Below are 13,695 nucleotides of genomic sequence, written 5' to 3'. Positions count from 1 at the left end.
GAAAATTGGGAAAACATTCCTTAATGGATCATTTCATTAATCCTGGCCATTAGGTTGGGGTAAACATTTCACCGTATAAATAGTGTCTCAGGAATTCTGTCTATCTCACTTTTTCCTTTCCTGTCCTGGTCCTTTATAGCTGTTTCTTTAGGTAAGAAGAATACTTTCTCCTCTCTCTCTCTCTCTCTCTCTCTCTCTCTCTATCGCTCTCTCTGTCTTTCTGTCTCTCTCTCTCTGTCTCTCTCACTCAACCAGTGCAGGAAAATCTGTTACAGAAATCTGGACTTCCATTCAATTTAACTGGTAAACTCTTCACAACCTGATAGATAGACAGACAGACAGACAGACAGACAGACAGACAAATAGACAGATAGATAGATAGATAGATAGATAGATAGATAGATAGATAGATAGATAGATAGATAGATAGATAGATAGATAGATAGATAGATAGATAGATAGATAGATAGATGATAAAACCTCTATCTAATAAAGCTATAAAATAGATGCTCACGCCCATTAGCACCAACCAGTAAACCCATTCAAACCAGTCAGTAAATATATTACAGTCAGCTTCACCCACCAAACAAGACAGAAATCCCATCAAAATGATTCAGGAAATCCATTAACACCAGTCATTAATCAGTCCATAAACCCATCAAAACCAGTGAGTAATACATTACAACAACAGCGAGTTGGTAAACTCACCAAGAGCAAGGACTTTGTTTTTCAGTAGTGATTGGCACAAAATGCAAAAATCTGTATGTGTGTGTGTGTGTGTGTGTGTGTGTGTGCGTTAAATGAATATGTATGGACGTTCTTTCTGTGCTGCGAAAGTGTTCCCCTAATGGCCCTTGCGTTATAGTCACAGCCAACCCTTCAAGGTATGCTTCAAAATTGCCATCTGTGTGCGTGTGTGTGTGTGTGTGTGTGTGCGTGTGTGTGCGTGTGTGTGTGTGTGTGTGTGTGGACTGAGAGAGAAAGAGAGAACAGAAAAAATGCAAAAAGGGATTAAAATGGAGACAGGAAAATGGTGAAATATAAAGACATGTAAGGATATAGGAGTGAGCCACAGACAATGATCAGAAAGAAACAGAACACACACACACACGCACACACACACACACACACACGCTTGTAGTTGTCCCCCTTCCCACCCCTTTAATGGAGCAGCTCCTTTGACTCTCCAAACACTGAAAGGCAAATATTTGTTACCAATGGAGCACTAATCACTGATTGTGGTCACAGGCACAGAGGTATTCAATAAAGGCCTCATTTTCTCTTTTCCCTCAGTTCTGCTTTCCCTCGTCCATCACTCTCTTCTCTCTCTCTCTCTCTCTTTTCATTCTGACTCACTCGCTCAATCATTCAGCACGCTCCCTCATTCTCTCTCTCTCTCTCTTTCTCTCACGGTGTTGGCTCGCTCTAGCACGCTCTCTCTTTTTTCACTCTCTCTTTTCCTCCGGGCAGAAAGCCAGCATCTCTTTCCTGGCGAGGAGCCAACATCCTCCTGCCTCTCTTCCCCCTCTCTCCCTCCCCATCTTTCTTTCTCTGATTGATGGCCCCTCCATTTGGGAAAAGGAGGAAACAAAACAGAGAGAGAGGAAAAGAGAGCAGTAAAGCGCAGACGTGCAGACACACACACACACACATACACACATACACACGTGTGAAGAAGGTCTTCAGGGTGAAACACAAACAGAGTCATAAAAGACACATGTGCACACACACTCATAATTAAACTGGGATGGAAAACATTACATTGTCCTCTGAGACAAAGATGCGAACACATACACACACAAATACATGGAAATTCATACACACACACACACACACTCCTTTTGAAGGCAAAAGTAAAGTCCCGAGGCCAAGCTAAACAGTGAGTGTTTATTTTTAAGCATATCACTAACCTTACTATTACAACTTTCATACTCCCTCTCCCTCTCCCTCACACACACACACACACACACAATACTCTTCCTCAGGTTGTCTCAGGACGTTTACGGTTAGTTTTTTTCAATTACGAACAAGCATCCTTCAATACTAGAGGCACTTTTTAAAAACTCTTCATACAGTCTGATTTACCATCATGAATCTCGGTTAATCTCATCCCCAAAACTTGCTCAAAACGTGTCTCAAAATAATCTCATTCCGCAGTATGGCAGCAAACGGCTCTCAGAAAGCACACACTGTCACTCGTAACGCACAGACCCATCTTCATATTTCATATGTCTGCTTACCGCATGAAATCTGCCATTCTTCTGATCTGAATGTGTTTTTAACACACAGTTTTGAACGCAGTGTGTGTTAGCATATGAAAAATGTGCTGCAGAATGCGCTGGTGTTTTGCAGCTGGTGGAGTGTGAATGAAAAAAGAGTTCATGGAGTTTGAAAGACATGGTCATTGAATGCATTTTGTCTGAAAGCAATGAAAAATGATGCACAGTTTGGTTCATATAAGACGTCAGTTTCGCTGACCGTGTGCCAGTGTGACTTCAGAAAGAAAAGGAATTCTACATCCAGATTTCTTTTTTTTTTTTGATGTTGTTATATTTATTTGTTTGTTATGTACACACCCACAAATGCAGCTCCTTGCATACTATATCTATCAAGACTCTAACAATAATCAATATCTATGCAGTAGAGTACAGTCAGCTCCATGAACACCATCTTGCTAAGAGAACATTTATTACCGGATAATTAGCTTAATCTCACCTTAAATATATGACAAAATCCTAACCATTAACTGTTAATTGTCAAATTCCAATTTTATGTGTCACATACACAATCATACACGGTAGGACATGCAGTGAAATGTTTTTTTACGACTGTCCTATGATGGAAATAAAAATGTAAAACTAGAATATAAAGTATAGGAAATAATTGTAATTAAAAATGTAAAACTAGAATCTAAAATATAAGAAATATAATATAAATACAAATGTACAACTAAAATATAAAATATAAGAAATTATTTGAATAAAAAATGTAAAGCTTGGATATAAAATATTAAAAAAACAATTAAAAAATGTAAAACTAGAATATAAAATATAGGAAATCCAATTTAAATATAAATGTGAAGTTAGAATATAAAATAAAATAAATAATTTTAATAAAAAATGTAAAGCTAGAATCTAAAATATAGGAAATCCAATTTAAATAGCAATGTAAAGCTAGAATCTAAAATATAACAAATAATTTTAAATAAAAATGTAAAACTAGAACATAAAATATAAGAAATCCAATTTAAATAAAAATGTAAAACAAGAATATGAAATATAAGAAATACAATTTTAAAAAAAAATGTAAAACTAGAATATAAAATATAAGAAATACACTAGAAGAAAAGAAAAATCTATATATATATAAATTAAATAAAAAATTGTTAAGAAAATCTAATAATATAGTCCATGAACTTTGAACTGATTATACAACAATGCAGCAATGTGATTGGTCAGAATGTGTGGATCTTTTCCAGCTGTGTCAGGTTTGCATTAATAAGTTATCGTTTCTATGGTAACAGCTCACACACGGGCTCACATGGCCGACGCACCACACAACCTTATACTGATAGTACAAAACAGATTTTTACAAAGTCTTGTTTAACAAAGAAATAGGTATAAACACAAACGTAGGAAGGTTTCTGTAAGCAGACGTTTGTTTAACATTTCTGGAAGGAGTCTCTAGTATCAGCTCTGTCAGTAAATCTGTGAATACACACATGCACACATGCTGCAGGGAATGTGCAGTTACTCAAGCCCTTCAGAGCAAACAAACAGACCGATTATGCTAAACAGCTGCCTCACACATGCACATAACACACACACACACTAGCACACACACACTAGCACACACACACACTTCCTATTGAGTCTTTTATGCTTCCTAGCTTGTTCACACAAACATTTCCATCACATTCCAGAACAGTGACATCACTTATGCTATCAGACTCATTATTCTCAAATGAACTACATGTCACACACACACACACACACACAGAGAGCAACAGGCCATTTTGACCTGTCCAGATGCCTCATGGGTTGAGTTATAAAAATTCTTTAATTAAAAAAAAAAAGAAACCATGAGAGAGAGAGAGAGAGAGAGAGAGAGAGAGAGAGAGAGAGGATGTGGAGAGGAAGTGAATAAAAAGTAGGAAATTAAAAATAATGGACTGCAGGAAAAAGGAAATAAGAGGAAGGTATTGTCATTTATAAGCCCGTTTGATAAGCGATTAATTTCATTTTCTGATGAATAAATTGATTGAATTTAAACTAAATACAATGAACGTTTTATTTTGTAAAAGAATTGTTTTTGTCATACATGCCTGATATTTTCCAGCTGTTACAGCATGACTATATTACAGCAAGTCAGCAAGCAAAATTTTGTGGACCCCCAACCCTCACCCCCACATGTGCTTGATGAACTTCCCTTTCCACAAGCTCCTCCATAGCTGCGTTATCAGCCTCACTCTTTAGAGAAGGTTTTCCACTAGAGTCTGGTGTGTGTCTGTGGGACTTTCTGCCCGTTCAGACCCAAGAGCATTAGTGATGTCAGGCTGTGCGATAAAGCCTGCTGCACAGTCGCCATTCCTATTCATCCCAAAGGTGTCCAGTGGGGTTGAGGTCAGGGCAGTGTGTGCAGGACATATGAGTTCTTTCACTCTAACCTTAACTCTTAACACTTCCTGGAGCTTAAGGTGTGCGTGTACTGAAAAACTTGATGTGGTAGAAAAGATAACATTTAAAACACTTGAATTATTATTATTATTATGATTATTATTATTATTATTATTATTATTAGCAAACCTAGCTACATTCTAATGCTGTCACTTTAGTTGAAACGACTATTGTGGCATAAGGCATATGAAATGAGACATGGTTCACTGTTTCTTTGCTCTCCCTACTCTTTCCTTTCTTTTGTAAACTGCTGTATTAAAGCACGGGAACACTTGATGCTCAGCGCTAACATGCTACTTAATGAGTTATTCATGTGAACATACTCCTTCTCGTGTTCTCTGTATTTGAAATAAAACAGTGAAAATAAAATGAGTCGACGGTAAGACGGAGAAAAGAATGACGATGGGAGAGAAAGAGGAAAGAGAGAGGAAGAAGAGAGAAAAGTGGAGCCGAGGGAGAAATGTGGAGAAGATGTAGAAAAGAATAAGAGGTGAAGAGTGAGTGTGATGTAGGGATCGAGTGAAAAGGGAGAAAGGAGACGTAGACATGACAGAGAGGGTGAGAGAGAAAACAAAAGAAAAGGGGAAAGAAAGAAAAGAAAGAATAAAGAGAGAAAGGCAGACAGAGAGAAAATGGAAATAATAACAGAGCAAAAGATCAGAGAGGGAGAGAGAGAGAGAGAGAGAGAGAGAGATTGAGAGAGAGAGAAAAATAGAGTCCTTTTAGAAGGCAAATCAATTTGTTGTAACACACAGACACGTACACACACTCCTGCATCTCTAATGAGAGCAGAGAGCAGTGAAAGGCATCCACAGTATACACCTTCATACTGGCTAGACACTAGTCGCACACTCTAGACACACACACACACACACACACACACAGTGAGAGAGATAAGCACGTCTGAGCATGCTCACACACTGTGGTGGATGCCAGCACAGACACACACACACAGGCACACACACAGGCACACACACAGACACACACACAGACACACACAAACACAAAAAATAAATGCCAACATAGACTCAAACAGGCATACACACACACACACACACAGCCTGCTCTGCATCATGTGACACATTGGACTGATAGAACAGAGAGGAGAGGCAGCTGCTGGCAGACAGCACAGAGAAATTCACCCTCTTTCTCTCCGTCTGTCTCTCTCTCACTCTCCATCACGTTCTATTCATCTCTCCTGACACACACGCACACACACACACACACACACACACAGAGAGAGAGAGAGAGAGAGAGAGAGAGAGAAAGAGAGAGAGAAAGAGAAAGCTGGAGTGATTACAGTAATGTGTGTGTGTGTGTGTGTTGTGTGTATGAGTATGTGTGTGTAGGGGAGGGGGTTCTGAGGTCATTTCCATCCAACAATGACCAGCTGATGTGGAGGAAGGGACATGTCGCTGTTAGTGCTGTAAAGATTCATTAGCTTGAATTCGTTCATTCGACTCAGTAGGGACTCAGTAAGTATTGGCAACACCTCGGGCCAGAGGTAGTGTGGTGATTAAGGCACTGGGCTAGTGATTGACAGGTCATGAGTTCAAATCCCAGCACCTCTACAACGATGAGTTCTTGAGAAAGGTCCTTAACCCTCTTAAATGCAAAACATAATAATGATCTGTAAGTTGCTTTGCTAAATACCGCAAATGTAAATAGGCTACGTTCATCTAATTAGCAGATTTCACGGGGATGCAGATGTTCACACCTGCCATGATAACCCCTTACAGGGGTTACAGGAAGTGACATATATTCTACAGACAGTGGTTTGGGTTTAGTTTAATTTGGACACCTTGTTTATTGTGTTAGCTTATTTATCACCTGACTCGCTTAATGTCAAACTTTCTACACAGCTAAATGACTCGAGTTTGCTGTCGGACAAAAATCACACATTGTTAAAGAATTCTTCAGTCTTGAGTTGAGATGGATTTAAACACATAATGTGTCATGGCATGTGTTTAAAGCCACGGTGACTGAATAACAAAGATCTGGCAGAAAATAGTGTGTGTTAAAATCTACCAATGAGAGAACAGAGTAGGATGACTTAAAACTCACTGGGCAGCTATAGATATGTTATAACAACAATGCACAAGGTAACTGGAACAAGGACAGAATAAAACCTACTTATTACATCAGGCTCAACCTGAAGAATGTTTCTGGTTAATTCTGGTTAACTCTAGATCGTGCTAAACGATGATTTAAGCAGAATCTGGTCTTTTTTTAATGGCAGAGGATTCTCATTGGATACTCTGACATGTCTGGTATAGAATTCGGCTGTACGCTCGTAGTGATCATTTTATACAGTATTCTGCTGATATCGCACAATGCAAACCATTTCCCACGCTGTTCACCTGTGATTCATCTCATTCCTATGTCTTATATTGTGCTTCCTACATTCATGCACCCTTCACAAAGGACAAGTAGGAAAAAAATGAACTAAAGTCATTAGTCCCAGGGCCAGCTTACTCTCCAGGGTCTGTGTTACACCCTCCTCATTTCTCATATACGTTTCTCATCGGGATTTAAAACTGCGTCATCTTGACCTACATTCAGCATGAAGTGCTGCTCTGCGCTCGGATCCATCGTCACCACACTGATCCGTGTTATCCCACGCTGCCAAGCAGCTCCGCTCCACCATCGCTAAACAAGCACGTCATTTCATCACAAACCTCAAGACTCCCGGAGTAAAGCATCAATCAGCTGAAGAATGAGATAGAACCCAACATCCGGCACATCCGCCAATGTCAATGAGCTGGAAAGCAGGAGAAAATGAAGGAGCAGGGAACGTGCATGTGTGTGTGTGTGTGTGTGAGTGAGTGGTACATGTGAAATGCTTGTATATGCACATTATGCACATGTAAGAGAGATACCGTGCGTGTGTGTGTGTGTGTGTGTGTGAGTGAGTGTGTGAGTGAGTGAGTGGTACATGTGAAATGCTTGTATATGCACATTATGCACATGTAAGAGAGATACCGTGCGTGTGTGTGTGTGTGTGTGTGTGAGTGAGTGTGTGAGTGAGTGAGTGGTACATGTGAACTGATTGTGTATGCAAATGTAAGAGAGATACTGTGTGTGTGTGTGTGAGTGGTACATGTGAACTGCTTGTATATGCATATGTAAGAGATATACTGTTTGTGTGTGTGTGTGTGTGTGTGAGTGATTGAGTGAGTGGTACATGTGAAATGCTTGTATATGCATATGTAAGAGAGATACCGTGTGCGTGTGTGTGTGTGGGTGTGTGTGTGTGTCCAGGTGAGAATCAAATGACCATAAGTTTAGAAATATCAGATAGCTTTGACCTTTAGAGACATTCTTCTGGTCCACACAAAGATAACTGTTTTTATTTTTCAATGGAAGGTCCTCACAAGGATAGTAAAAATGTGTGAGTGTGTGTGTTCCTCAAGACCCAGCTCTTGATTCTATACACACACACACACACACACGCACACTCTCTCTCTCTCTCTCTCTCTCTCTCTCACACACACACACACACACACACACACACACGCACACTCTCTCTCTCTCTCACACACATACACACACACACACTTACCTGTTTGTGCATCTCTATGTTCAGTCCGTAGGACATCTCATAGTACTGTGAACACAGAGAAACACAGAGTCTTCACTCAACATTGCATCTAATGAACATGACTAATGAATACATCATCAATCATATTAAAGCCTCTCTAACTTGACAAGGACAAATGACAATCTATACATAGAGATAGCGACAGGGAGAGACAGAGACAGAGAAAAAAAGGGAGAGGGAGAAAGAGAAAGGCTGAGACTTTAAAAGCCTGTTATTAGATCATTTATCTGTAATAAGGGCATTTTTAACCCCATCACCCTGCCTTCCCGGCGGCAGGATGAAATCTACACTCTCTTTAGACCATTACTGATTTTCAGCTCTCTGAGTTAGAGGGATGCTGGTTTGTTTCCATGCTCCAGTGTCTCAGTGTGGACAGTTTCTTTCTGTCATCACACTGCTGTTTAAATTTGGAAAGACAAAAAGGAAAAAGGAAAAAACACAGGTTGTTACTACAGCAGCTGAGAAGTGCAAAACAAAACAACAAATCCGAAAACAAAATACGAAAAAACAAAATAACGAATCATAAAACAAAATACAAAAAAACAAAATAACAAATCTAAAAACAAAAACAAATCAGAAAACAAAATATAATCTAAAAAAAATAACAAATCAGAAAACAAAAAAACAAAAAACAAATCAGAAAACAAAAAAACAAAAAACAAATCAGAAAACAAAATGACAAATCAGAAAACAAAATAAATCCAAAAACACCTTGACAATTTAGACAAACCTGAAAAGGTAGGTAGAGTTTGCGAGTGGAATTCTTACTGCTGACTGGAAGAGACATCTGTCACTCAGGATATACAGGAAGTACAGCATGTGGCGGCAGTAGAAAGTGTGGGTATATGAAAGCAGCTCTGCTCTTATAATGTTCCTTACATCATTTAATCTGAAATAGTTTTGTCTCAGAACATACCTGCGTTCTTTAGGTGTGTTTTAGAGATCGCAACTAATCTTTATGCCAAGATACTCTCAGTATATCCAAAAATCACAGCATATGAACATCCTTCTTCAAAGTAAATAGCACTGAATGAATTCCATTTTCTTATAAATATAAATATACAGCATGTTTGTTATTTTCTTAGATTGAAAGTTTGTAAGTGAACGCAGAACTCCACACAAGAAATACATTTAGATACACAATTTCCTGCTTGTATATCCTGAGTGACAGATGTCTCGTCCAATCAGTGGTAAGAATTCCATTCGCAAACTATACCTACCTTCTCCGGTTTGTCTGAATTGTTGTGTTTCTGGATTTGTTGTTGTGTTTTCTGATTTGTTATTTTGTTTTTGTATATGTTATTTTGTTTTGTTACCCTGCCTTACTCTGTTTGTATGGATATCAATTTTTGTTATGTGTAAAGTGACCATTTCTAAGTGTTGAGTCTTTAGGCTTCGGCAGGTCACACCACGACCAATCAGAGCATTTAATACAAGTGGGCAGTGGCAGTGGTGGTTCAAGTGGTTAAAGCTCTGGGTTGTTGATCGGAGGATCGGATTTCAAGCCCCAGCACCACCAGCTCCACTGTTGGGCAATTGAGCAAGGCCCTTTACCCTCTCTGCTCCAGGGGTGCTGTATCATAACTTCCTCCTTTGCACTGACCCCAGCTTCCTCAGCTGGGATATGTGAAGAAATGAATTCCACTGTGCTGTAATGTATGTGTGGCGATAATAAAGGCTTCATGCCCTCAGTAATACAAATTGTGTAAAACCATAGCTGTGTTTTACCAGTGCAGTGTTTGTTTGTTTTTTACCTTTGTGCAGTTGTCCCACATTCACACTATGAGGTGACTATGAGTATTGTTTTCTTTTTTAGTGTAATCTTGTGGGTGTGTATATACCTAGGGTAGTTGCTATATATAGCTTTAAAAGCTAAATACTTAAAAACTAATTAAATATCGGACAAATCAGTTTGAAACCTGGTTGTTTGGTTTACAAGCTGCATGTTAGCAACCTAGCTGTGTTTTAGCTACTTTCACTCAGCAAGAATCTCCACTACTTCCTTCTGCCTTCGTTTCTCTATGCGCTTTTGCAAGGATAAAAATAAAGAAGCAAGATTTTCTTCCTTTTTTGTGTGTCACACAGTAGCTGGGAACTAACTGCAGGTAGGAAGTAAAGTTGTGAGCGAGGAACTAAACAAACTTTGGCCTACATGTCATTATAGAATTGGTTCAAGGAATCATTTGAGCCATTTGTTTGGATTTGTCACTTTAACACGACATACCTAATTAGCAAAGAATTACTGTTTCTGTAAAATGAAAAACGCAGGAGGTGTGGGATACAAGTTCAAAGAGTGCAAAGAAACTAACAAACAGACCAAAATCGTGAGACAAAAACAGGGAAAGATCAGGCGATGTGTAAACATGGACAATAAGGGAGAGAAACACCACAATAGCAAAACGCTTGCTATGAACAGATGTACAGACATAAATACACTGAGCATATACTTCATACCAAACAGAAAAACACAAGGATTTAAATACATACATAATTCAACAAGCAAGCAGAAACACACATGGCTATGTAAACAAAACACACGCAAGAAACCACACAGTTTTTCTGAATGCAGCCCTCGGCGATGGAGAAGCTTGGGACTTCACTGACAGGCTCAGTGTCGACTTGTTTGTTCTTGTTGCTTTGTCATTTGAATGTGAATCGATGGTTAAATGGATCTGAATTTATGCTTTTTAACTAGAACAGGCTTGCCGATCACTTCGATAGGCAATTTAGTTAGCTAGCTAGCACTTGAGGGCATTGGTGGCTGAGTGGTTGGTTTCTCACCTACTGTGCAGAAGGCCCAGGTTCGTTTCCCAGCCAACGCCCAAACCCCAGCCACTGGATGCAGTGCCGGTCCCAAACCAGGAAAAAATGGGAGGGTTGCATCAGGAAGGGCATCTGGTGTAAAACCTGTGCCAAGTTGTTGTGCGGACCAGTTGGTCCATTGTGGTGACCCCTCACCCACAGAAAGCAGCCGAAAGATCAACAAGTTAGCTAGCTAGCATGAAGCCAGGATCACTTCCTAATGTTGGTAACGTAGTAAAAAACCAAGCTTTCAGAAAAAACTCATCCATACTGTGAAGTATTAATGGTTATCAAAATACTGCTATAGCGGGCTGTCTTTCATGGCTGTGTCTTAAATCACACAACATGGACAAATTTGTATGCGAGATAGTAATGACACCTCAGAAGTAATGAAACTCACAAACTGAAAATAAAGTATGATATGGCATTTGGGCTGAAATTCAGAACTTTGAGTAAATAAGTAGCTACGTAGGTTTCTTCGCTATTACAAAAGCGTTATGCACATTTAAAAATGTACATGTATAAAGTAAACAGGACTCCGCTGGAATGCCATGTGCGCGTGCTGCTCCGTTTATTTATGTCAGAAATGTGCAGATCCACTAACGAGGTCACTAACTCTAACTAAAATACGGCACTGGGAACAAATCTATCACTTCTGGTTGTTTCAGTGGGTGTATTTTTATTACCCAGTCTGTGCTCTCTGTGTATTTTGTTCTCCAACCTGTCAAATACTTTAGGCATGAGTCGCTAGCTAAAGCATAAAGCAATAAATATACACACCAAGGCAAGTCGATGCCCCCTTGATGACATCACTGATAAAATTGAGTTTAAAATAGGACAATACTGAGAAATAGAAAAACATCTCCCGTAAGACACTAGCTAGCTATAGTGTGCATTTTACACATGCTTCATATACATACACAAAAGAGGGACAAGTGTGTTTGTGTGTGTGTGTGAAAGTAAGAGAGAGAGAGAGAGAGAGAGAGAGAGAGAGAACATGATAGAGAGTGAGAAAAAGAGAGCACAGTATGTAAAGAGAGCGTGGAAATAAGTGAGAGCAAGCAGAACGAGAGAGAGTGAGACAGACAGAAAGTGATAAAGAGAGATTAAGAGAGAGAGAGAGAGAGAGAGAGAGAGAGAGAGTGTGTGCGTGTTTCTGCATTTGTGTGTGTGATGAATTGGTCTTGGTGACACACTCAGTCTCAGCAGGCAGACAAGCAGCACAGTGTGAGTGATGGAGATGAAATCTGACTCAACTGCTCTCTCTCTCTCTCTTTCTGTCTTTCCTTTTCTTCCTTTCTGTCACACCCACACTCACTTGCTCCCTCACTCTCCCTCACACTCACTCCCTCGCTCGCCACACTGCCCCCCCCTCATTCCCTCCCTCCAGTCTCTCCATGTGCGATTCAATTCAGCACTGCTCTTTTTCTTCCATTTCGCTCACTTGATCATTTCTCACTCTGTCTCCTTATCTGTCTCTCCTGCCCAGCTCCTCTGATCCCTCCTCGCTTTTCTCTCCATCTCTTCTGCTCTATCATTATATAAACTCCATTTCTCCCACATCATCTCAGGCTTATACCCCTGCCATCCTCTCTCACGCCCCTCTCTTTTTTTATCTTCCCTGAAAATTTCTACCTTAGCGACCTGTCTTTGTCATGAGAAGCATGCTGTACTCACATCAGAAACACAAGATGCAAACAAAAGAGCATAATTTAGACTTTAAAATAAATCTAAGCCGCACAGTGAATCCCTTTTACATCTTAATGAGTGTGGATTGTGCACGAAATCACTGAAATATAAACTCATTTCAGGACAACCGGCAAGATTACATTTTAAGTATCTTCCTCCTCTGGATTTAATGCAAAGTAGTTTTATTGGCATGACCATAATTGGTTATAGTATTCCCAAAGATAGAAGTATTCTGTATTCCATTAACAGTTTTCCCAGAAATAACAGGAACGGTATTTCTACCACACAACTACAATACACACTGAGCTATTAAAATTCTTAAGGCTTACCATTATAGACCATAAAGTTGTTACTATAGCTGCTATTTATGTATATATATGTTCAAAAGAAAAATACATGCCCTTATAACTTTATATATATATATATAAAGTGCATGTATTTTCTTTTGAAGATACACAATATGATGTGATGGACACTGCTCCTGCACTGAAACTGAAAAGCACAGAGAAACATGAAAGAGGTAGAAAGATAGTGAGCAAAAAACACAAAGTGCAAAAGAAAACTCTTTATATATTAATATTTCTAAACAACATTGCACAAAACAAAATGCTGCAACTTTTGCCCAGTTCAGAATGGGCTGCAACAATCTAGCTATACACAAACAAAATTATTGATAAACCGTGTGAGCATTTCCAGAAGAAATATCATGAAAATCCAGTTAGTTCTGGAAAATATTTGTTTCCTACAGGAGCTAACTTGACAAATCATATAATAAGTTACTACAATTTTATATATATATATATATAGGTTTACTGATTTCACTGTTGAGTGCACTCTATGCACAAAATGAATGAACATTTCGAAGATAAACTAGACCAGCCATCCTATAAAGACCAAAGAATGGCACTCCATGAAGAAGGAGGAGTG

General features: G+C 39.2%; 1 protein-coding gene across 4 annotated transcripts in view; it reads right to left on the bottom strand.

Moving 5' to 3' along the window:
- The window catches only part of tle2b (TLE family member 2, transcriptional corepressor b), a 73,937-nt gene that overhangs the window by 38,121 nt on the left and 22,121 nt on the right, over positions 1–13,695 (bottom strand). For all 4 annotated transcript variants that reach the window (XM_058401152.1, XM_058401153.1, XM_058401154.1 and 1 more), the window contains exon 4: positions 8,239–8,283. In XM_058401152.1, the coding sequence (XP_058257135.1) occupies positions 8,239–8,283 (45 nt within the window). The remainder of the gene's footprint in view (positions 1–8,238; positions 8,284–13,695) is intronic.

Source organism: Hemibagrus wyckioides, linkage group LG10, assembly GCF_019097595.1.
Source record: "Hemibagrus wyckioides isolate EC202008001 linkage group LG10, SWU_Hwy_1.0, whole genome shotgun sequence".
Taxonomy (NCBI): domain Eukaryota; kingdom Metazoa; phylum Chordata; class Actinopteri; order Siluriformes; family Bagridae; genus Hemibagrus; species Hemibagrus wyckioides.
This window is presented reverse-complemented; position numbering and strand designations above follow the sequence as displayed.